Genomic DNA, 23,462 nt, shown 5'->3' with positions numbered 1-23,462 from the left:
GAGCATGTACCTGGGTTACAGGTTTGATCCCCACCACAGTCAGGACATATACAGGAGGCAACCAATCGATGTCTCTCTCACTTAGATGTTTCTCTTTCTCTCTATCCCCCACTCCCTCTTTTCCATGCTCTCTCAGGTAAGGATTCGCCAAAAAAGAAAAACAAAAACCAAACAACTTTAGCATATATGCCTGAGATTAGAACATTTATAGTAACATTGCTTATGCAGTTGGGAATATTAAAATAACCCACCTGTCCATGGACAAGCACATCAGTGAATAAATTTTGGAATAGAGTCACAATGGAACATTATACAGCAGTGAATATGAAAGAACCATAGCTACATGTAATAATATAGATTTTCTGTGACATAATGTTAACCAAAAAAAGTGAGTGGCAGAATACTACATAGAATATGGCTCAATTTTCTGTACTGCCTAAACACAAACTAAACTAAACAGGGGTGTTTAAGGACACATATATGTGGTAACAAAACTTAGAAAATGGGAGGGAGGGGCAAATATTTACACAAAATCCAGGATAATTGAAACTATCTCTGAATGGAAAATGGGGGAATGTGTTGGCAAGGATTTCCTGGGGAGATTTCATTGGGTTCTGGTAAAAATGTTACGTCCCAAATTAGGTGTGTGTTCATCATATTTCATAACTTATATATGCTTTTGCAACTTTCAAATATTATAAAATTTTAACATTTAAATTAAAAAAAGAAAAAGAAACTGGAAAGCAACAGGCCTCAAGCATATATTTGCCACAGGCCCCAGCGCGCAAGGTGCTCTGGGTCAGCAGCAGTCTCGTGATCCCTTACGCAGAGGAGCGGAGCCCAGCAGCCCACGGCACGCATGCGTGCACTGCGACCAGCCAATCAGCGACGCTCCTGGGCGAGGTGCTGCGAGGCAGGAGGCAGGCTTGTTCTCCGTGCGCCAATTCCAAGCTGCCTTCGAGGAGCGAGGAGCCAGGAGCGTCGAGGTAGCGAAGCGGCCGCCTCCAGGAAGGCGCTGGGGGAGGAGGCTGGAGTGCCCAGGGCCCCTGCCGGAGGCCTGTGCTGCGGTCCTCAGCCAGCAGGTTATTTTTTCAGGTGAGGCGGGTAGGAGTTCGTACGGGGCCGGAGTCCAATCAGAGGTTACTCTTGCTCCGTGAGGTAAATCCTTCTCATTGGCTGCACCTGGGGCCTTTGACAGGTAAATGAGAGCAGGGCCTTGAACTGGCCAGAGGGCAACCGGACCGAGGGGGCGGCCGGGGCTGAGCGGGTGGTCAGGCTGAGGGACCGAGGGGACGGACGGGGTTGAGGGGGTGGTCAGGCTGAGGGACCTAGGGGCTGAGGGACCGAGGGGGCGGCCGGGGCCGAGGGACTGAGGGACTGAGGGGACTGAGGGACCGAGGGGGCGGCTGGGGCCGAGGGACTGGGGGGGCTGAGGGACCTAGGGGCTGAGGGACCGAGGGGGCGGCCGGGGCTGAGGGACTGAGGGGACGGCCGGGGCCGACGGACTGAGGGGGCCGAGGGGCTGAGGGGGCGGCCAGGGCTGAGGGACTGAGGGGGCTGAGGGACTGAGGGGGCAGCCGGGGCTGAGGGACTGAGGGGGCGGCCGGGGCTGAGGGACCGAGGGGGCGGCCGGGGCCGAGGGACCGAGGGGGCGGCCGGGGCCGAGGGACTGAGGAGGCTGAGGGACTGAGGGGGCAGCCGGGGCTGAGGGACCGAAGGGGCTGAGGGACTGAGGGGGCGGCCGGGGGCTGAGGGACTGAGGGGACGGCCGGGGGCTGAGGGACCGAGGGGGCGGCCGGGGCCGAGGGACTGAGGGGGTAGCCGGGGCCGAGGGACCGAGGGGGCAGTCGGGGCTGAGGGACCGAGGGGGCTGAGGGTCTGAGGGGACGGCCGGGGCTGAGGGACCGAGGGGGCGGCCGGGGGCTGAGGGACTGAGGGGGCGGCCGGGGCCGAGGGACCGAGGGGACTGAGGGACTGAGGGGCAGCCGGGGCCGAGGGACCGAGGGGGCGGCCGGGGGCTGAGGGACCGAGGGGGCGGCCGGGGCTGAGGGACTGAGGGGGCGGCCGGGGCTGAGGGACCGAGGGGGCGGCCGGGGCTGAGGGTCTGAGGGGACGGCCGGGGCTGAGGGACCGAGGGGGCGGCCGGGGGCTGAGGGTCTGAGGGGACGGCCGGGGCTGAGGGACCGAGGGGGCGGCCGGGGGCTGAGGGACCGAGGGGGCGGCCGGGGCTGAGGGACTGAGGGGGCGGCCGGGGCTGAGGGACCGAAGGGGCTGAGGGACTGAGGGGGCAGTCGGGGCTGAGGGACCGAGGGGGCTGAGGGTCTGAGGGGACGGCCGGGGCTGAGGGACTGAGGGGGCGGCCGGGGCTGAGGGACCGAAGGGGCTGAGGGACTGAGGGGGCAGTCGGGGCTGAGGGACCGAGGGGGCGGCCGGGGGCTGAGGGACCGAGGGGGCGGCCGGGGCCGAGGGACCGAGGGGACTGAGGGTCTGAGGGGGCAGCCGGGGCCGAGGGGGCCGAGGGACCGAGGGGGCGGCCAGGGGTGAGGGGGACCGGGCGGAGTGGAGAGGGAGCCAGGCCGCGGGGTGGGGCGGGCAGAAAGCGGGCTGAGCTGGGTCTGATGGGCACGCTTGTGGTCATCCTGTCAACCACGTTTTCACTTTGGGACTGAAATGCAAAAGCTGGGTTTGCCCACGTTTAGCCAGACTCTGGCAGAGGCCGGCCTAAAATCCTGATCTCCCACCCTTCCGGTGTGAACTCTCCATAGCGGCACCCCTGGGAGCAGGGTTGATGCTCTCTTTTTGTTGTTTGTTAATTCTCAGAGGATATTTTTCCATTGATTTATTTTTATTTTTATTTTTTTAGAGAGTGGAAGGAAGTGGGAGGGGAACATCGATGTGAGAGGGACACATCGATTGGTTGCCTCCTCTGGGGCAGAGATCAGATACTCTCATTGTTAACTTTCGGTCCATCAAAATAAATGAGGAGATTCCTAAATGTTACTCAACTAAGATAATCTTTATTTGATATTTCTAATTTTGAAATTTACCAGTTTATTTAAATGGTATCCTTGGATTCAGAAGGTTTAAGATGTTTATTTTTTAAAAGTAAAAAATATGGTGCCCCCTGGAAGCAAACAAACCAAGAAATCAGGGAAGACATCAGTGGAGGATAGGAAGACATCCATGAAGGATCGGGCTGTAATTGCCTATGACTTTAAGAAAGAAGATAAACGAGATCTGAATGGTTCAGAGGAGGATGCTGCTGATGGTACAGTATATCTCATATTGTGCAGTCACCATGTCCTACAGTTCATTTATTTTGAACATACTGCATTTTAATTAATAAGACTTTCTCAAGCATTTTAATGTACTTAATGTTTCTCATTTGGAGTTAGAGTAGCTTATATAGCAGATCTTGCCTTTGCAGTCATTATTCCCAAAATGTCGACTAAATAGTGCATGGCTTTGCTATGACATTAACACAGGAAAACTTGCAAAATTGTTCCTTTAAAATGGTCCTGGAGCCCTGGCCGGTGTGGCTCAGTTGGTGGGAGCGTCCTCCCATACACCTGAAGGTGGCAGGCTTTATTTCCGGTCACGGCACATACCCAGGTTATGGGTTCGATCCCCAGTCCAAGCGGGTACAGGAGGCAATAGATCTATGTTTCTTTCTCACATTTCTTTCTCTCCCCCCTCTCTCTTTTTTTCCTTCTTTCTCTCTCTCTTCCTCTCTCAAATCAATAATCATATCCTCGGGTAAGAATGGAAAAAAAAAAAAAAAAGGTCCTGGATCTTGATTTAATTCCACCTGACCTGCAGAGAAAGTATTGCATTTCTATATTGTCTTTAAAAACTCATGTTAGCAAAAAGCCTAAAAGATCTCAAAATTAAGATATTACTTCATTAAAAATTATCCAAATAGCATACTTAATTTCAAAAATATTTTTATTTTTTATTGTCAATGCAGCAAAGACTACAGCAATTGATAAGCTTGGAAAGAAAAGGACTTCTGCAGTAATAGTTGAAGATATGGGGTAATGTGCTCAACATAAGTTTTGCCTGTTAGTAGTACTTTAAGAAAAGTAGATTTTGGTTGTCCAGTGAGTATTATATGTAAAATATTGGGGGTGTGATATTTCTTCCAAAATAAGTATGATATTTTATGGATCCTTAATTTAAAATATTTAAATGTAATTTCTTCACAGAGGTGAAGTACAGAATATGCTGGAAAGATTTGGAGGTATGTTTTAGAATATTCTTTGTATTAAAAAATTGTTTTAAACCAAATAACTTGTATAATAATCAGTGTATGCAAGACTATCATTTATTTTTTTTAAATATATTTTTATTGATTTCAGAGAGGAAGAAAGAGAGAGATAGAAACATCAATGATGAGAGAGAATCATTAATGGGCTGCCTCCTGCACGCCCCCTACTGGGGAACGAGCCCACAATCCGGACATGTGCCCTGACTGGGGAATTGAACTAAGATCTCCTAGTTCAGAGGTTGACACTTAACCATTGAGCAATACCAACCAGGCTCAAGATTGTCACTTAATGCTTTGTTCTCATATAAGTGACTTTGCATAAATATATTGTGTGATTCAGCTTCATAATTTTCCTTACTTAATCTTTTCCAGTTGTTGATGTGAAGAGTGCAAACGGTACTAACCATGATGAGTACTAGAATAGTGCTTTTATTTTATACATGTGCGAATTTAATGGATTGGAATTTTAGGATAAAATGGATGGGAAAAGTCTTTGCCTCTCTTTGGACTTTTGCAGACTCTTCCACACACTACAAACACACACATATGTGTATGTATGTCAGTTTTCCACTTACTCAATTTAGTTATTTTCTATAACATTCCTTAGTTCTTTAACAGGGGAGTGTCAACTGAAGCCTTTGAAGTAACTCTATTGTTATTTTTACATCATTAAACTATATAGTTGAGAAGTAAAAACAGTCTTCCCTAGCTACTAAGAAATATATAATCAGATAAAAAGTTCATAAACTTTAACCAGTATGTCAAATATCAATTACATTAACTGTTTAGGGACACAGTACTCAAAAAAGTCAATATTTGTCTTCTCTATATGGTTTATTCATCATATAATTGAGTCTTTTTTGAAAGCTTTGCTCTGTTTGGTGGTGGCAAAATGCTTGTTTTGTAATTATATGTACTTATTGTTACTGATGGATATTTGGGTATATAAAATCTATATTAATAAAAAAGTAATATGCTAATTAGACCGGGAGACCTTCTGGACAAAGCCATGGTGGTGGGGCCGAGGCAGAGGTGGTTAGGGTTGATCAGCCCAGGAGGGGAGGGCAGTTGGGGGCAAGCAGGCCAGTGTGGGCGGCAGTTGGGGGCAAGCAGGCTGGCAAGGGGGGACAATTGGGGGCGAGCAGATCGGCAAGGGGGGCAGGTGGGGACTATCAGGCAGGTGGGGGCGAGCAGGCCAGCAAGGGGGAGCAGTTGGGGGTGAGCAGGCTGGTGGGGGTGCAGTTGGGGTGAGCAGGCCAGCAGTGGGGGGCAGTTGGGGGTGAGCAGGCCAGCAGGCAGAGCGGTTAGGGGCAATCAGGCAGGCTGACAGGTTAGCGGTTAGGAGCCAGTGGTCCTGGATTGTGAGAGGAATGTCAGATTGGAGAGGGTGCAGGCCGGGCTGAGGGACCCCTCCCCCCCCCCCCCCCCTGCACGAATTTCATGTACCGGGACACTAGTATTAATATTAGAATAATGCAGCTCCATCATGATTACTGAAAAATAATACTTGAAGATAGATCCATATGCATGTGTTTAGCAAAGCATTATTTAAAGTATTAAAATTTTGTTGAGTTCTGGCCAGTATGGTTCAGTTGGTTGAGTGTTGCCCTGCACACCAAAAGGGGCCAGTTCAATTCCAGGTCATGGCACATGCCAGGTTTCAGGTTCAGTCCCTGGTCAGGGTATGTATGGGAGGCAACTGATCAATGTTTCTTTCTTACATCAATGTTTGTCTTCTTCTCCTTTCTTCTCTCTAAAGCAATAAAAACATATTAAACATTTTTTTAAATACAGTACTTACGAATAAAAATGTACTATAAATAGCTCCATGAAAGTATTCAAAAGGTTCTTAAATTATTTATCTAGATATTTTCTTTTTAAAAAAATATATTTTTATTGATTTCAGAGAGGAAGGGAGAAGGAGAGAGATAGAAACATCAATGATTAAAGAGAATTATCAATCAGCTGCCTCCTGCATGCCCCACACTGGGGCTTGAGCCCACAGCCTGAGCAAATGTACTGACCGGGAATTGAACCGTAACATCCTGGTTCATAGATTGATGCTCAACCACTGAGCCACGCTAGCTGGGCTAGATATTTTCTTAAATTAAGATTTTTCTATGCTTGGTTTTGGTCAGATTTAGTAAAGTATATGATTTAAATGATCACCAACTGTATTTTTTAAAAGTAATTGTCTTGCCCAGTTAGAATGGCTCAGTTGGTTGAGCATCCTCCCATGCACCCAGAGGTTGCTGGTTCGATTCCTGCTGAGGGCACATACCTGGATTACGGATTTGATCCCCAGTTGAGGAGCATGTGGAGGGCAACCAGTTGTTGTTTCTGTCTCACATTGGTGTTTCTCTCTCTGTAAGCATGTCTTCAAGGTGAAGATTAACAAATAAAATAATAATTTTCTTGTTATTTGATTTAACTATTTTTATCCTTTTTGGATTTAAAAATAGTTTTGTGTGTTTCCTATAATGAGTTCTAATAATAATTCATCTAAATGTGTTGTTTCAGTTGGGGTGAAGTGGGTGAATATTTTATAAATTTAGAAAAATGTAGCCTTTGTGTTTTCTCATGAGGAAATTAAAGCCTGTCCTTGAGGAAATTAAAGCCTGTCCTTTTTTCCTATTATTAACTCTTTTTAATCATCTATAAATTTTTTAAAAATCTGAACTTGGATATTAATAATGAAAAGTTTTCAGAAAAAAGCAAATAACCTTGCTTTTGGATATTATGCTTATTTTAAAATTTAATTTTAAATGTCTTTCTGAAACTGTTGAACCACATTTACTCATATTTATTTCAGTACTAGAGGCCTGGTGCACGAAATTTGTGCATGGGTAGGGTCCCTAGGCGTGGCCAGCAATCAGGGCCAATCTGTGGGCCCCCGCTGGCACCCGCCTTGAACCAGCTTGGCGTTGCCCGCTCGCCATAGAGGAAAGCAACCGGCCGGGCAATAGGGGGGCAGCACCGCCCACTTGCTGGCCAGCCCTGTCCCCGCTGGTCGCCTCCCTCTGTGGGGCAATCGGAGCCCCCGCTGGCATCCACCTTGGCTGGTCTGTGGGCTGGGGGAAGCTCCTGCATTGAGTGTCTGCCCCCTGGTGATCAGTGCAAGTCATAGTGACCGGTCGTTCCACAGGTCGCTCCACCATTAGGTCAATTTGCATATTAGGCTTTTATTATATAGGATTTGGGAACAAAATATGTAATTTTCTTCAGTATTACATTTTAATGAATATTTATTTTCCACATAGCTAACATTAGCAATTCTCTTAATACAAAGAAAAAAAGATTAGCATTGTATACGAAGATTTCTCTCAAAACCAGTAACCAGAAAATTGAACATATTTGGAAAATCCAAAAAGAACAAAGGTATGTTTGTTGGTTCTTTCACAGCCACATTTTTATCATGTCATAGTATTCATTAGTGTAAATTATGAAAAATACTATAATATTTATTGGGGTCTCCAGTAAAAAATATATTTGGCTTGATTTTTCTCTAAGTCCTTTAGTACTATAACTTCACTCCTTCATAGACTTGAAATATATTTCCTAGAAATATATTTATATTTATATTATATTTATATTTATAAATATATTTATATTTCCTAGAAATATATTTATATTTGAAATATATATATTTCAAATATATCCCCTTTTAAGTGAAAATTGAGGTTTATTTGTCTAAAGGTAATTTGTATTTGTTATAGAAATATACTAAGTGAATAAAAAGTAAATGTTATTAAACCATTAGTCTTGTGAAAGTCAACTATTCTATTTAACAGTGTAGAAAAAGATCAATCTGATATTGTAAATAATTTGTATATTTAAGCTGAAGTAACTATTCTTTTGTATAAAATCATTGTTGTACTAAAATGGGCACAAGTTAAGTGAAATATGTCTATTTGGAAATCTTATATGATAAATACTAGAATAATAACTTCATTGAATCTATCATATCTGAACCCATATTCAGTAGAATAAATGAAAAATAAACTGCTTGGCAGTAAAATGGGGTTTTCTGGAAATTTTATATATACAATAAAATTTTTAAAATTTTCAAGAGCTAAAGGGTTAGGAGAATAAACACTTCTGGAATCATGCTTTTACTTCTTGGTTTCATATCTGAAATTTTAAGGTGCTTTTATTTCCTTCTTTTATTATAGTACAAAGTATGTAAAGTCACTTTTGTTTTGAATCTTTTTTTTTATACTGGTATGAAATATGACAATATCATTATTATGTTTTCAGGCAGAAGCTTAATCAAGAATATTCTCAGCAGTTTCTGACTTTGTTTCAGCAGTGGGAGATAGATATACAGAACGCCAAGGAACAAGAAGAAAAACTAGCTGTTAGTATCATGCTTAGAATTATAATTAATCTATTTAACCAAGTGTCAAATGGAAATGGAGACCCATAGAATGTGGCCAGGTTCCATTATCCATTGCTGGCATTATGCTTTGGTCCTGGTGATTGGTAAACTAGAGAAGTATAGGCACATACCAAAATCATAAAAGCTGATGGTCTTTGCTTCCTATATTGGTTGTGGTTCTTTCAGTTCCAAGTGACACAAATTTGCCCAAGTACAAAAGGACTATTGGTTTATATAAAAAAAAGTCCAGGGGTAGGTTAGCTTCAGGCATAGGTGGACGGGGGTGGAGGATTGCTCATGTAGTATAGTTTTGGCTCTGTCTCCAATTCTTAGTAGGCTCTCTCAGTGTGGTAAGCAAGATAGCTTCTTGCAATCCCAGACTTAACAAATTTAGTAATCACAGTGGACTGTCTTTCTTAGTAACCTTGGCAGAAGAGTGCTCTGGAGGAACATCACTGATCCCTTTGGAAAATTTGCCCATTATTGAATCAGTTATTCTGATCAAAACATGGTTTACTCTTTTTTTTCTTCCCTTTTTTTGTTAATTCTCACCCGAGGATATTTTTTCCATTTATTTTTTGAAAGAGTGGAAGGGAGGAGAGAGACAGAGAAACATAGATGTGAGACATACACATTGATAGGTTGCCTCCTACATGATCGGGCGTGGGGATCAAGCCTACAACCAAGGTACCGGCCCTTGACCGGAATCCAACCTGGATTCTGAGGCCTGATACTTTATCCACTGAACCAAACCAACCAGGGAAAAACATAGTTTACTCTTGTGTTACCTGCATGTTTCTGTGGGTGATGGAAGTCAGTTCCACATATATATTATATAACTACATTATCTTTTTATTTCATCCTTTCATTGTTTGTAAAATTAAGAGCTAAGGTGCTATTCATATCAAATAATTTTAAGGGTTGGTTGATCATCTCAGTTTTGGAAATACTAAGATGCATATGAAACATACCAAGAGGAGATGTTGAGTAAGTCACTGGTATGAGGCCAGTTCAGGAAAGAGGTGTGGGTTGAACATACAAAGTTGGAACTCTCAACATAAAGACAGCATTTAAGCCATTGGGTTGGATGAAATCACCAAAGGAGTGATTGTAAATGTAAAAGAGAAGTCCAAGAACGACCTGTAGATTTCAATGTTTAGAGTTCAAGAAGATGAGAATGTGGAACTGACTTCCATCACCCACAGAAACATGCAGCCCTAACAGCTACAAAGAAAACTATTTTAAACAAAGTGAAGAAAGCCTTTTAAGGAGAGAGGATTAACTTTCACATGCTGCTTATAGGCCAAGTAAGGTAGATTTGGTGATGTGAGGTCATTGGTGTTGATAAGGATGGTTCTGATCAGTCTTGAACAGAGTGGTTTTGGTGGAATAGTGAGTGCAAAAACCCAATTGGAATGAGTTTAAGAATGGGGGTGGGAAGAAGGGGTGGTAGCCTGAGTAGAAAAGAAAGTGTTATTGTGTTTTTTGTGTTATTTGTTTTGCATTGTTAATCCTCACCTAAGGACCTTTTCCCATTGATTTTTTAGAGTGGAAGGAAAGGAGAGAGAGAGAGACACATTGATTGGTTGCCACCTGCAGGAGCACCAACCAGAGCCAGGGATCCAACCTGCAACCAGGAATGTGCCCTTAACCAGGAATTAAACCCTCAACCTTTTGGTGTGTGTGCCAATGCTAACCACTTCACTACATTGGCCAGGGCATGGGGTTTTGATGTTGTTTTTTTAAAAAATGATGAAAGACTAGCATGTTTGTGTGCTAATAGAAATAATCTTCAGGGAAAAATAAAAAATAGTGGAAAAGTATATGATTTAAATGATCACCAACTGTATTTTGTATTTTTTTTTAAAGGGGAGAGAGTTGCTAAATTCTTGAGAATGTATGGGACACGTGAAAAAGTCTCAGTAAGGATAGTACATCCTTAAAAATAGAAGAGCCCTAACCAGTTTGTCTCGGTGGATAGAGCATCGGCCTGTGGACTGAGGGGTCTCAGGTTCAATTCCGGTCAAGGGCATGTGCCTTGGTTGCGGGCACATCCCCAGAGGGGGATATGCAGGAGGCAGCTGATTGATGTTTCTCTCTCATCCATGTTTCTAACTCTCTATCCCTCTCCCTTCCTCTCTGTAAAAAAATCAATAAAATATATTTTTTAAAAATAGGAGAGAAGGTAGAGTATATGAGCACAGAGAGATGTAGATGGGTATGTAGATATGGTGATAGAAGACTGAAAACTCTGAATTGCTTCTGTTTAGTGAAATAATTAAGGTCATCACAGGGTGGAAAATATGTTGCCTTTTGAGGTCAAACCAGAAGGTATAAGATATTTTCTTGAGAGTGGGACAGTGAATACACTAAGAAAATATAATTGTCAAGCAGCACTAAGGGTCCAATTTAGGCTTGTGATCATGATTTAAAGAGACCTGTTAGTGTAGTTGCTTTCTTCAACTATGACCATCTGCAGGAATGTAGGCAGGGTAGCTAGAGTTGTATTTTCCAGGGTTGAGATCAGGCAAACAAGTGTGACAGCATAAAAAGGGATAGCAAGATATAGATGGAAAGGAGTAATTATAATGATTTACCACAGAATTTACACTGGGAAAGAGGAATGTGAGGACATGGGAATAGGGGACAGTGAAAAGTAGGTAGGATGAATAGATTCTAGGTCTTGATAGAAATTATTGAGCTTTAATACTACAAAGAGTGAGCTAGAACAGTAAAGAGAAGTGGTTGAACAAAAGGATATATGGAGAAACAGTATGAGTAATGGTTAGAGCCTGGATTCTAGAAACATATTGTTTGGAATCACATTCTGGTTTGACCAAATGCTAACTGTGAACTATGAAAAAATTTTTTACCTCAGTTTCCTCATTTATGAAAGGGGGTATAGTAAGAGTACCTATCTCATAGAGTTGCTTGGAGGATTAAATTTATATATAATAAGTTTATTTAAAAGAGTTCTGAGTAGTATGCTATTATTCATACTATAAAGAGGTTATAGTTATTGGTAATGACAGAATCTAGGGTATAAGTATGTAAGAGAATGACTAAAGTAGGGTAGAAAGTAGCCAAGGAACTGAAAGACAAGCATTATCAGAAGGATTATCTGTGTTGATATTGAAAGCACCAAGAATTAAGATATGTTGAGTATTGTTCAGATTTCCTATTCAATGATTGGTAGGATTATTATATTGTACTACAGGCCCAGTGCATGAAATTCGTGCACGGGTGTCCCTCAGCCTGGCCTGCACCCTCTCCCAATCTGGAACCCCTTGGGAGATGTCCTACTACCGGTTTAGGCCCGATCCCTGCCTGGCAGTCAGACATCCCTCTTGCAGTCTGGGACCACTGACTTCTAATCACTTGCCTGCCTGCCAGCCTGAATGCCCCTAACTGCCTCTGCCTGCTGGCCTGATGCCCCTAACTGCTCCCCTGCTGGCCAGATCACCCCCAACTGCCCTTCCCCACCAGCCTGATCGCCCCTAACTGCCCTCATTGCCCCTAACTGCCCTCCCCTGCTGCCCTCATCGCCCCTAACTGCCCTCCCCTGCCAGCCCGATTGCCCCTAACTGCCCTCCCCTGCCAGCCTGATCACCCCTAACCGCCTCTGCCTCGGCCCCTGCCACCGTGGCTTTGTCCAGAAGACATCTGGTCTAATTAGCATATTACCCTTTTATTAGTATAGATATTCATGGTGAACATAAGATTTTCTCTAATTTTGTTATAATAGCTGTTAAAAAAATATTTAAAGTATTGACTTTAAAACTATTCCCTTTAAACTTTTTTTTTTTTTTGCTACATTTAAAAGCTTACTTAAATTATCACATGATTCTTTTCTTTTACATTTTCAGAATTTATTTCGACAGCAACAACAGATTTTTCAACAATCTAGACTTGGTCAGAGCCAGAGACTGAAAACAATTAAACAGTTATATGAACAATTCATAAAGGTCTGTTGTATTTGGTAACATATTCTTTTAAAGCAATTTATGTTGGAAGTAGAATATAATTTTTTTCTAAGTTTAAGGAAGAAAATTTTGCTTATGCATTTAAAATTCTTAACAGTTTTCATTTTAAATTCATTGTTTTTTATTTAAGTACTAAATGTATTTTACTTTCAGATTCTAATGTTTTTGTGGACATTATTCAAAATAGAAAATGGTAAATTGGGAACTTTACCAAAAAATATATATGTTATGAATAAGATTTGTACATAATATAAGCACTAGTGATAGTTCTTGGTTCACCTGAAAATAGAAAGTTCATAAATCATTTCTTGGTAGATTTCCAGTCTTTTTTTTTTTTTTTTTTTAGTATGTTCAATATTGAAACTTTAACAGTTCTTTAACCCACTGTTTCAAGCAAAGTACACTACAGTTGTTACCTCCTCTAATACTATTTGATTCATGTCTGGCACTTTTTAATCCTTTAGTGGGTATTCTGGTTTTCACGCATTAGAGAATATTTTTATTCAGAATAAATAATGTACACTACTTGAATTTTTTAAAAAACTCCTAGTTTTGAAAATTAATGGCACAAGTTTAGAACCTGAGATTAAAAATGGTGATTTATAACTAAACAAGCTTTTTGTGTTTTAGAGTATGGAGGACTTGGAGAAGAATAATGATACTCTAGTTACTGATGCACAAAATGAACTTAAAAATGAAATGGCTATGTTTCAAAAACAAATTATGATGGATACTGTAAGTTATGATATTAAAACCGAAAAGTAAGAATTAATGTTTTAAGCACTGAAATGTTTTATTTGTTGAAATTGGTTAACACTTATCTAAAAATTAAACAAATGTTTAATATCTCCTTTCATGAACAGCAGCAGCAGGAGATGGCAATTGTTCGAAAGTCTCTTCAGTCCATGTTACTCTGATGGTTCTTGGAAGGAAGAACTTGAACCTAAGTAATATGATACAATTATAACATTAGCTAAGAGGCATATACATTTTTAGAATGGTTTAAAAATTGTATTTTCAAATATTAACATTGTGTTACTCATTAGCTTAAGTGCAAGCTTTGTTAACCTTCAAATAAAATCTAAACAGTTATATGAGTAGCAGCAATTCCTAAATTGTATGTATAAGCTTTCTGCCTTTTTAATAGTAATAGTGAATTTTTATGACACTTGTCAATTAACTTAATAATAAAGATTATCCAATTTCAAGTTTTGGCTTCAATATATCTGTGTCAGTCCCAAAAAGTAGAAAGCACAAGTATTGTAGGTTACATTTTTACTCTTTAAGAAAAAAAAATCTATTTTTATATGTACATCCTTTTGTATAGTCATTAACTTACATAGCCAGTTCCAATGATAAGATTTCAAAAGAAAAATCTATTGACTTATAAAATGTATTAAAAGCAACTTAAATTTGTGTTGTGAAATAAAACCACTCAAGACCATTAAGGTGATTGAACAAGATATAAATATCTGTTTTAAAATACAGATTTGTGAATGTTATTTCCACAAAGACAATAAAATGCCATTTAATTGAGCTTGGTTCAGAATTAAATGGCACATACTTGTAGTACTGAGTAAATATATGGAAGTTTGATTTTACATTCATTTCCAAACTTGAACAGTTAATTCATATACCTTGTCTTTTAAAATGTGTATTTTTAAAACAAAATATATGAAATACTTGATTTAATAAAGAAACAAATTGTTCCACCATTTTTTTAAGTATCAGGTAAACTTACTATTTTTTTGCTCAATCTACTTTCATTGAGTCATTCAAAACAAAAAATATCGCCCCCCAATATGTCCATTAGAAGTGATTTTCCCCTGTTTTTCAATGTTTTAAATTCTAATTCTCCTCTACCCTATAACCCACTCTTACCTTACTTTTAAAAAGGTTTTCAAAGCTTTAAAAAACAAACCCATGCGGATTCTCTTTTTCTGTGATAACTTATAGAGGAAGAAATTAGTCCACGATTAGCAATAGTCTACCTGACATTAAGGGGACAATTTGCTTCCTAAATTTTTACATTTTGTAGAGGAGTTCCCTTGTAAGCCAATGTATATTTTGGAATATAAATCTTAGGTACTATTCAAATGTCTAAGAAGGTCCTTATTTGAGTTTACCAAGTGTTACAGAGACAAAATAAGTACTGTGGAGTGTTTTCTGTGTCCTTAATTCACGTAAGTATATACTTTTTCCTTTTAAGGAATATCAACTTTCACTTTTTTCATTGTCTTTTTCTTGCTTAGGATATAGTACATGTTCATTACTCCTTTATTTATTTCATCCTATGGCTTATGGTCTACAGAACTGTGGGATAAAATTAAATGTAGGATAAGAGGGGAGGGAGTCTGAGGATTTGGATCACCAAAGAGCCTGGTGATAGTTCTATTATTCATAATGAACACTATAAATACTTTGAAATGAGAGTAGAAAGACAAGAATCAGTACATAGGGCACTCAGTGGTTGAGTAACTGATACTTATTTTATCCCCTTTTTACCTCAAATGAAATGTGTAGTTGTAGTAACTTTGGCTAGTATTCTAAAGGGAGGATATTTTTGCCATGTTTTCATAAATTACTAATTTTCTTAAGTCAACTGTATTTTAAGTACTGTTTTACTTTTAATAGAAGGGGATGTTTAATGCCCATCTTTTTGTGACAGTGAAATTTTAACTCAGAATATCAAGAAACAAGTTGCCCTCCCTATAAAGATTCATTTGTTTTTCTGAACTAATAATTGTGTTGTGTAATAAGACAAAATAGTGTTGTATAATAAGGCAAATTGCTTTTACTTAATACAAATTATAGAAAATTCTAATAGCCCTTTTAAATTCTAGTTGGTATACTAAAGCATGTATTTCATTTTATATGATAGCGGTTAACATGCCTCTTGAAAATGACTAATAAAAAAATCATACATCATTCTTAGTAAATACAGTATTATAATCCATGCACTTATGCAGTATCATGAACACACCAATTTTTAGCAAAGTAGCATCATCCTCAGCATGGCTAAAATCCTTGAATTTCTGAATTTTTATGTAATCATTTGACATTGAAAATCCTGAGTGTAAGAATTTCTGAGACAGAAACTGCTATTTAGAACTATAGTGGTTCACTTTCTTGCACCTAGAAAATTTTAATTTCTTTAGTTTTATTTATAATTTATAGATTTGTATTACTCTGGTTATCCGTGGTAAAAAATGTTGATACACAATGAGGACTTCACAACTGAAATAGACATAATGGAATTTACAGGACTTAATGTTTTATATTCAAATATAACCTTATTTGATAGTATACTAGCCTCCTGCAAAAGGGGATTTCCTTCACTCCTAGGTTCCCCTAACTGCTTCTCCTTTTTTCCTTGGGTTATTAGTCAATATGCTTGTGAACCTGTTCAGGTGCTTGGTGACATGAAATCTTGAAGATACTTAGATGAAGGTGTCTTGAAATTTGCAGGCACAAAGCACTAAAGTACATAATCATATCAAATGAAGAAATGACCTTTAGAGCAAAAAAGAAAATATAGATTATGGTCTATCTTTTCTGAAGCAGCAGCTATTTTTCTACCTGTCCCCTCCCCAATCGTAAACTTAACTGAAAATTCAATAAAAATACATTTTAGAGTATTTCAATATACTTCATATTTGAACCTCATATAGTCCTCTGGAACATGCAAGGTATTTCACAGTTATATAATCTAAGGCACAGTGGTAAAAGCCTAGACTAAAACACAAAAGCTGGAAAGTAACAGAATGGAAGTCTTCACATTCTTTCAATTATCTGCTGTGCAACTAAGCTACAAATTTCTACTAGAAGGGGCTATCAGTTATAACAAAATCACTCCATCACAGACGTTTCTTACTCCTTACTCCTTTAAGACTAGCTGTAAGAAAGTAAAGGCTCATGGAAGTGAGGTAGATGTCCCTTGTGTGGACAAAGGGGGACAAAAAGGCCTGGAAAAGATACCATAGTTAAGGGGAGGCATATACAAAATTGTGTTGTATAAAAAACTGAGGAAAGCACACTATTTAAAATCTTTCCCAGAGACTAGAAGCAGATGCTTCCTTTCAGAAAAAGGAGCCTCACAGCTCTGTTGGTAGAGAGGGAATTCTCACCTATGAGGTAAATCCCCCTATTATTTACTTGAAAAGCTCCATGTGACCCTTTTCTCTCTGAAGCAAGAACCTTTCCCCTAAGGATGCCAAAGGGCACAAGTGTTTTGAATTTAACTTCTTCACCATAATCACCATCAGTGTAAACCAGGCCAACTCACTCATTAAAAAATAGGTACTTGAGTTTTTAACCTGATATTTTAATTATGTTAAACAATTCCACTTGGTAATATTTAAGTTCACTAAAAGAAACCCTACATTGAATTCTCAGATAGTTTGAATAATCATCCATTTCTTAAATGTATACTGTTTTAGAGCTCTAAAAGTATTTAAAGTGGACAGCAAATTAAAGGAAATTATTCTGATTTGCAAATACTTTTTAGAATACTGCCTGAAAAACTTTCAAGGATCTCACCACCATTTGAAGAATGGAAAACCTTTGAATGAACCACGAATGGATATTATTAATTTACTCCAGAACCTAGTATAAAGGATCATCAGATGTGGTACCCCACCCAGAACAGATTCAGTTTTTTAGTGCCTAAATCTAACAAATAGGGTGAGTTGATTCAAATTCTCAAAAGATTCACTGTAGGGTTTCTTTCAGCACACTTTAATATGTGTTTATATATCACTAAAAATTTGGTGAAGGCAAGTGAGGTCCAGAGGTAGGGGAAAATATAGCAGAATTGTTTGAAACCACCATAATTAAAGATCTACCATAAAGTTGTCTCAATAAAATAAGAAAATAATTCCTTTATCCATTTTTGTGATTATTACCAACAATGATTTTATTTTTCTTTGATGGCTAAAGCTTCTCTCTTAAGTACCATAATTCTATATAATCATTTTGGATAATATTTTGAAACTACTGATATATATTATCCATCACTTTCTTAAGTAGGATGTAATCAATGAGAATTTAACCTTTGCTTGATGAGACATCATGATGAATATAAAATTACGCATTATCCTCGAGGGCCATATATAGGGTTGCTTACTTCTACCAGAAAATGGTCCCCAATCTGGTACTTGGTAATACTGTCTGTTTTGTTTCATTTCCTCAATATTAGCTGACAGTTTTTAATGCAATAAGTGCTCACCTTTGCTAACATGAACTCCATCTAATTTACCTGTTACTTGCCATAAGCTTTGATTAATTCTAATGAGCTTGATTAAGTAAAAGATAATAAGTGCTATAGTTCTTTGGCCGAGTAAAGTCATTTTTGGTATCTTTGTACTATTTTTTTTGGGGGGGGGGGAGGAGAAAGATATAGTTATTTTTAAGTAAACAGTTGTAGTTTTAAAAATTTGGGTTGTTGGAAGCAAGATCTCCAGATATGTAGGCTGTTTCTATACTCAATAAAAAACAATTCACAGCTTTAAATGAGTAATTTTATAAAAACGTTTATGGTATAAACTAGTAGTAAGACTACCTGATATTTCACTGAAATGACTCTTAAGCATAGTGTTATCTGACATCTGTTAAAAATAAAATATTAGCAGAAAAGAACTTACCATTGCTATCCATAGAACAACATATTCGTCTACAAAATTATTAAAGTACTGGTCTAAAAATAAAAGACCTGGGCCCAAAAAGGCAGTGTCTTGAAGATACAGTTCACTTTTAGTCATGTGAGCTATCTATAAAAAAGTAAACAAAATAATTTTATTATTAAATTTTAAACATTTTAGCTTTTACTTGCAGAACAGAATTGAATTAAGACAAATAAGGATAAAGACATCATTTAATCTCATATTTGATATGGAAATACTGAATCTAAAATTTCTTAATTCATGATTGATGACTGGGTAGCTTATTAAAGTTTCCAGTATTTAAATTTCTTGATATCAGAAAGTTATAATTGATAATTATAGCTAAACAAATAAAAGAACTTATATACAGACTATTTTATAACATTGTATAAAATAGTCTGTTTCCCTAAATATAACATTAACTCATTCACAATTTTACTTGGAGGACAAATAGATACCTACATTTTGTGATGATAACACCACACACACGCAAAATACCCACTGTATAAAATAGTTTCCAGCTCTGAGTTTGAGGACCAAGTAGAATATTATACAATAAATCATAAAATGATCTCTTACCACCAATTTTTGTGCAACTTTAGCAAAGACACATCCAAACATTAGCGTATAAAGACAAGGATGCTTTTCAAACACATTAGTTGCTGACTTTTTATAGATCATTATTGCCGGTATAATAATTATTCCTATATGAAGTCCAGGTGACAAGACACTGGTGCCCTAATGGATAAAGCAGAAAATCACATCACATTTTAACACTATTGATTACATTGCATTTTCTGAGCATCTATTTTGTTTCAGGAACTAGAAACCTAAAGAACAGTGAGTATACAGGCATTAGCTGTGCTTTTCAAACTTTCACAGAACTCTAGGGTTACAAAGATTCAGTGCTATAGATGTTTGATCCCAACTAATAAACACTAAAAAATAATTTATTCTACACTAACTTTTACTATGCTAAAGATCATCAACTCTTGGACTGCAAAGTTAACATATTTTTGTCCAGAAATATCTGCCTCGGTTTCTCTCAATACCAACCCCCCCCTCCTTTTTTCGTATTTAGACTGCAAATGCACTCTTACGTAACACTGTAAAATCCAACCCATTACATTTTTATCTTTGTGAATCAGGATTCTCTCAGCATTGCATATCCTAAACAAAATATTGAAATAAATTTGGTCTTAAGACTTACTAAATCTAAAACCACCAATTTAAATGTGTTCATTAAAACAGACTTATTCTTCTTTAAGTTTACATGTTATAACTTACTATAAAATTATAGTAATAATACTACAAAGCCATATATAATAAGACATTATACTATATAGTAATAACATAAAAATTTAGACTAATAGTGCTTTTATCTGTATTACTAGAGGCCCGGTGCACAAAATTCATACACGGGGGTGGGAGGGAGTTTTCCCTCAGCCCGGCCTGCACCCTTTCCAATCTGGGACTCCTCGGGGGATGTCCGACTGCTGGTTTAGGCCTGATCCCTGTCCGACAGTCCCTCTCACAATCCAGGACCACTGGCTCCTAACTGCTCGCCTGCCTGCCTGATTGCCCCTAACCGCTTCTTCCTGATGCTTAACTGCTCCCCTGAAGGCCTGATCGCCCCCAATTGCCCTCCTCCGCTAGCCTAATCACCCCTAACTGCCCTCTCCTGCAGTCTGATCGCCCACAACTGCCCTCCCCTGCCGCAACCCGCCTCCTCCATGCGAGGTGGCAGAGACGCTGGGCCTCCTCCACGCCACGCAGAGCCACGGGACCCCTAGGCCTCACTGTGCAGAGCAGCTGCCGAGTCCTGCCTCCGCTGTGCGCGTGGCCATCTTGTGACAGCCATCTTGTGACGACGTGAGGGTGTGACACCACCTAGGCTATTATTAGTATAGATGGTTCAGGAGATTTTATTCAAGAAAATCTGCTGCTAAAAAAGTTGGAAAACCACCAGTTTAAGAGTTTAAAATCAACTACTACTTAGCCCTAATATTTGATTTCTTGTCTCCTTCAAACAGTCTTCAATTATTTCTTAGTAAAACATTCTATGAAGTGGACACTGATCCTTACTAAATCATATTTTCTTTAGTAGGACTCATGTTCCAGCTAGTGCTCTATTTTGTCACCCATGGTCAAGCAACTCGTCTTCCTAAGCACCTCTGCACAGTACTGTACTGAGGTCAACAGACAAAACACCTCAAAAAACATCAAATTAATTTTTCCCAATATATCAGAACTTATGTATTTAAATGAATTTTATACTTTGCTTTTGAATTATGCATATAAAATACATTTTAAAAGATTGATAATTTACAAATTATGTGAATTCTTTTGAAATTGTCCTGAAAGCCAGTTCATAAATCATTTAAGAGGATAAGACTTTTTAAAAATGAAAAATGCTGTATTTTATGTTTATTACTCCTCTTATTTATTAGACCTAGCTCCAAATGACTTTTTTTTCAAAATCAAATCCACCTTTAAAGAACAGAAAAATTGAACCATAGCACCAAAGAAATTAACGAGAATGAGTTACAGCTTAAAGTAATTCTAAAAAGACATTCCAAAAACGTTTTTGATAAAAGATGGCATCACTGGAATAAGTATTCATATCCTTATGTTCAAGAACCTTGAAGATTACAATATGTTTTTTAAGAAACAGATACTGTGTTATATTTATTTAAAAGCTTGGCAGGAATTCTGACTCTCATATAAAGTATTAAAGACATTTGAAGAAACAAATATAAATAAATACGAAAGTATTAGAGCATGAGCAAAGTGTAAAGAACATAAAGCACCAGGTCTATTCAATTTAAGAATTAAGGTTAAAATATTTTACCTTTTAAAATAGTTTAAAAATATATATTTCAGTGAAATATACTTCTCTGGTAATAAGCACCCCATATGTGAAACAATGACCCCTGGCAGCTTTCCCGCCATTCAATCAGGAACTCAGTCTCTACCTTTTCTCCTCTCCTCTCCTTATTAGTGTAAGGCACAAAATACAAGACAACAAATGGCAACTCTTAATTATGTACAGTAATGAAACAGTAAATGAGTAAATGAAATGCCAGTAATGTCTATTCAGAAAGGCTACGAGGAGGAAAAGTGCTATATCATCAGTCTAAACTTTTAAAAATGCTTTTGTATTATGTACCTAAAAAGAATCCTTTAAGATATTTAGTTCCCTTCCCCATTTTTGAACTTCAGCATATGTTTAGTATCTCTGTAGCTGTTGATAAGTAAATTTAGCATAAAATTAATACTACATGATGATGAAATTAATGTCTTACTGCTATAGTGGATCCATTCTTGCCAACTCCACCATGGAGGATAACATGGAAATAATTTGAGCAGGAAAAAATTGCTCCACCTACAACTCCAAGAACTGGGAAGATCTTCAATTTTACTTCTAGAATGGGTATCTTGAGGGTTAGAGGAAAGAAACATCATTAAGAAAATAGAATGTATTTTCCTATTAAATAATAAAGAAACATTACAATATGGTCCTGTACAATAAGTTATCATTTTCCTTTTACTCAAACCTTAACTTCTGGAAGATAGCCTGAAGTAGTAACTTCTCTTTTAATGGTTTTATTAAGTGAAAAACGAATCCACTAAACTCAGCTAAGTCTATTTACATAATTGTCGTGAGGCATTTAATCTCATAAACCTTCATTGACTTGAATGAATGAAAAGGGACAGGTCACTTGGATTTAGTAAAGCACAGGAAAGTCAGACACCATAATCTGCATCATGAATGTGACAATCATGATGTGTGTCCATGCAAAAACTCTGTGTAGTTAAGATCCAGGATTAAATCTCTAGCAGTATATTTACCTGTTGGTCAAATGCTGTTCAAGAAAACTTCCAAAGGCAGCAAAGGATTTAAAAACAGTAACAATGAATTGCCAAAAGCTTAGGCTGTTGTGTTCTGAAAACAGACTTTGAAATATTGTCCCAAAATCTGTGTAAACTATAGATTAACAATTAATTTAGAAAATTTACATCTAAAATAAATATCCTTATTGGTGAGAATAAGCAGTGTGCTTTCTTCCTATAATATTGTCAAAACAGTGAATGAAATGATTTTAAGATGAAGTTACATTCTTCCCCATTTAAACTAAATCAGGCCCTAGCCGGTTTGGCTCAGTGGATAGAGAGCATTGGCCTGCGGACTGAAAGGTCCTGGGTTCGATTCCGGTTAAGGGCATATACCTTGGTTGCGGGCACATCCCCAGTGGGAGGTGTGCAGGAGGCAGCTGATCAATGTTTCTCTCTCATCGATGCTTCTAACTCTCTATCCCTCTCCCTTCCTCTCTGTAAAAAATCAATAAAAAATATATTTAAAAAACCCCACTAAATCAAATTTCCAAATTTAAGACAACTATGTCTGACTCAATGATCAGAGATGCCTAATTGCCTCTAGGTCCACATTCACCTTCTTATGGGTACTAGCAGAACAGCTACCAGCTAAGACACATCACATTCTGCTTGATTCTGTTATTTAATCTTACATGATGAGAAGAAATATGAATGTCTCAGGGAATGTACACTACTTAAAAATATGCTCAAAGTCTATTTCTGATCCTAGTTATATAAACTATAATTAGCTAATTCTGAAACTAAATGTCACAGAGAAGTCTCCTATTACTATTTTTAATAGAATTACCTTTTAGAGCAATTTTAGGTTCACAGCAAAATTGTACGGAAAGTACACAGAGTCTCCATAGGCCCCAGTGCCTCCAGCACTATATCATACAGAGTAGTTTCACTGCCTTATAAAAATTCTGTGCACTGTCTACTTAACCCTCCTCCCCCCAAACTCTGGCAATCACTAACCTTTTCACTATCTCCATTGTCTGCCTTTTCCCGAATGTCATATAGTTAGAGTCATATAGTACATAGCCTTTTCAGATTGGCTTCTTCTACTAAGCAATATACAGTTAAAGTTTCTCCATGTCTTTTCATAGCTTGGTAGCTTTTTCTTTTTAATAGTAATTAATATTCCATTGTCTGGATGTACCATGGTTTATCCATTTACCTACTGAAGGACATCTTGGTTGCATCCATGTATTAGAAATTATAAATAAAGCTGCTATAAACATCTGTGTTCAGGTTTTTGTGTGGATAAGTTTTCAACTTATTTGGATAAATTCTAA

General features: G+C 38.5%; 2 protein-coding genes across 3 annotated transcripts in view; one reads left to right on the top strand and one right to left on the bottom strand.

The window, feature by feature from the left end:
* Positions 1-957: 957 nt before the first annotated feature.
* On the top strand, positions 958-13,579 carry SYCP3 (synaptonemal complex protein 3). The gene is made up of 9 exons (XM_054719410.1): positions 958-1,095; positions 3,107-3,268; positions 3,968-4,034; positions 4,206-4,240; positions 7,528-7,645; positions 8,525-8,624; positions 12,512-12,610; positions 13,259-13,363; positions 13,492-13,579. The coding sequence occupies exons 2-9, from the start codon at positions 3,115-3,117 to the stop codon at positions 13,543-13,545; spliced, it is 732 nt and encodes a 243-aa protein (XP_054575385.1). The 5' UTR covers positions 958-1,095; positions 3,107-3,114; the 3' UTR covers positions 13,546-13,579.
* CHPT1 (choline phosphotransferase 1) overlaps positions 13,397-23,462 on the bottom strand; it is a 22,213-nt gene continuing 12,147 nt past the window's right edge. Inside the window, exons 5-9 of one of the 2 annotated variants that reach the window (XR_008556665.1) lie at positions 21,594-21,725; positions 18,868-19,026; positions 18,271-18,396; positions 15,942-16,141; positions 13,397-13,571 (exon numbers count right to left, since the gene is read on the bottom strand). Coding sequence is in view for 1 of the 2 variants with exons in the window: in XM_054719409.1 (XP_054575384.1) it covers positions 13,527-13,571; positions 16,031-16,141; positions 18,271-18,396; positions 18,868-19,026; positions 21,594-21,725 (573 nt within the window). In the remaining variant the exon portion in view is untranslated. The remainder of the gene's footprint in view (positions 13,572-15,941; positions 16,142-18,270; positions 18,397-18,867; positions 19,027-21,593; positions 21,726-23,462) is intronic. The other variant, XM_054719409.1, reaches the window with a different exon arrangement.

This window comes from Eptesicus fuscus, chromosome 7 (genome assembly GCF_027574615.1).
Source record: "Eptesicus fuscus isolate TK198812 chromosome 7, DD_ASM_mEF_20220401, whole genome shotgun sequence".
In the NCBI taxonomy this organism is placed as follows: domain Eukaryota; kingdom Metazoa; phylum Chordata; class Mammalia; order Chiroptera; family Vespertilionidae; genus Eptesicus; species Eptesicus fuscus.
Note: the sequence above shows the minus strand (reverse complement) of the source record. Positions and strands in the feature narration are given on the sequence as shown.

What these genes read in the sequence shown, in the direction of transcription:
- SYCP3 (XM_054719410.1), top strand. Translation starts at nt 3,115, where the DNA reads ATGGTGCCCCCTGGAAGCAAACAAACCAAGAAATCAGGGAAGACATCA. An exon ending in AAAATCCAAAAAGAACAAAG is followed by an intron (nt 7,646 to 8,524) that starts GTATGTTTGTTG and finishes TTATGTTTTCAG; the next exon opens with GCAGAAGCTTAATCAAGAAT. An exon ending in TATATGAACAATTCATAAAG is followed by an intron (nt 12,611 to 13,258) that starts GTCTGTTGTATT and finishes TTTGTGTTTTAG; the next exon opens with AGTATGGAGGACTTGGAGAA.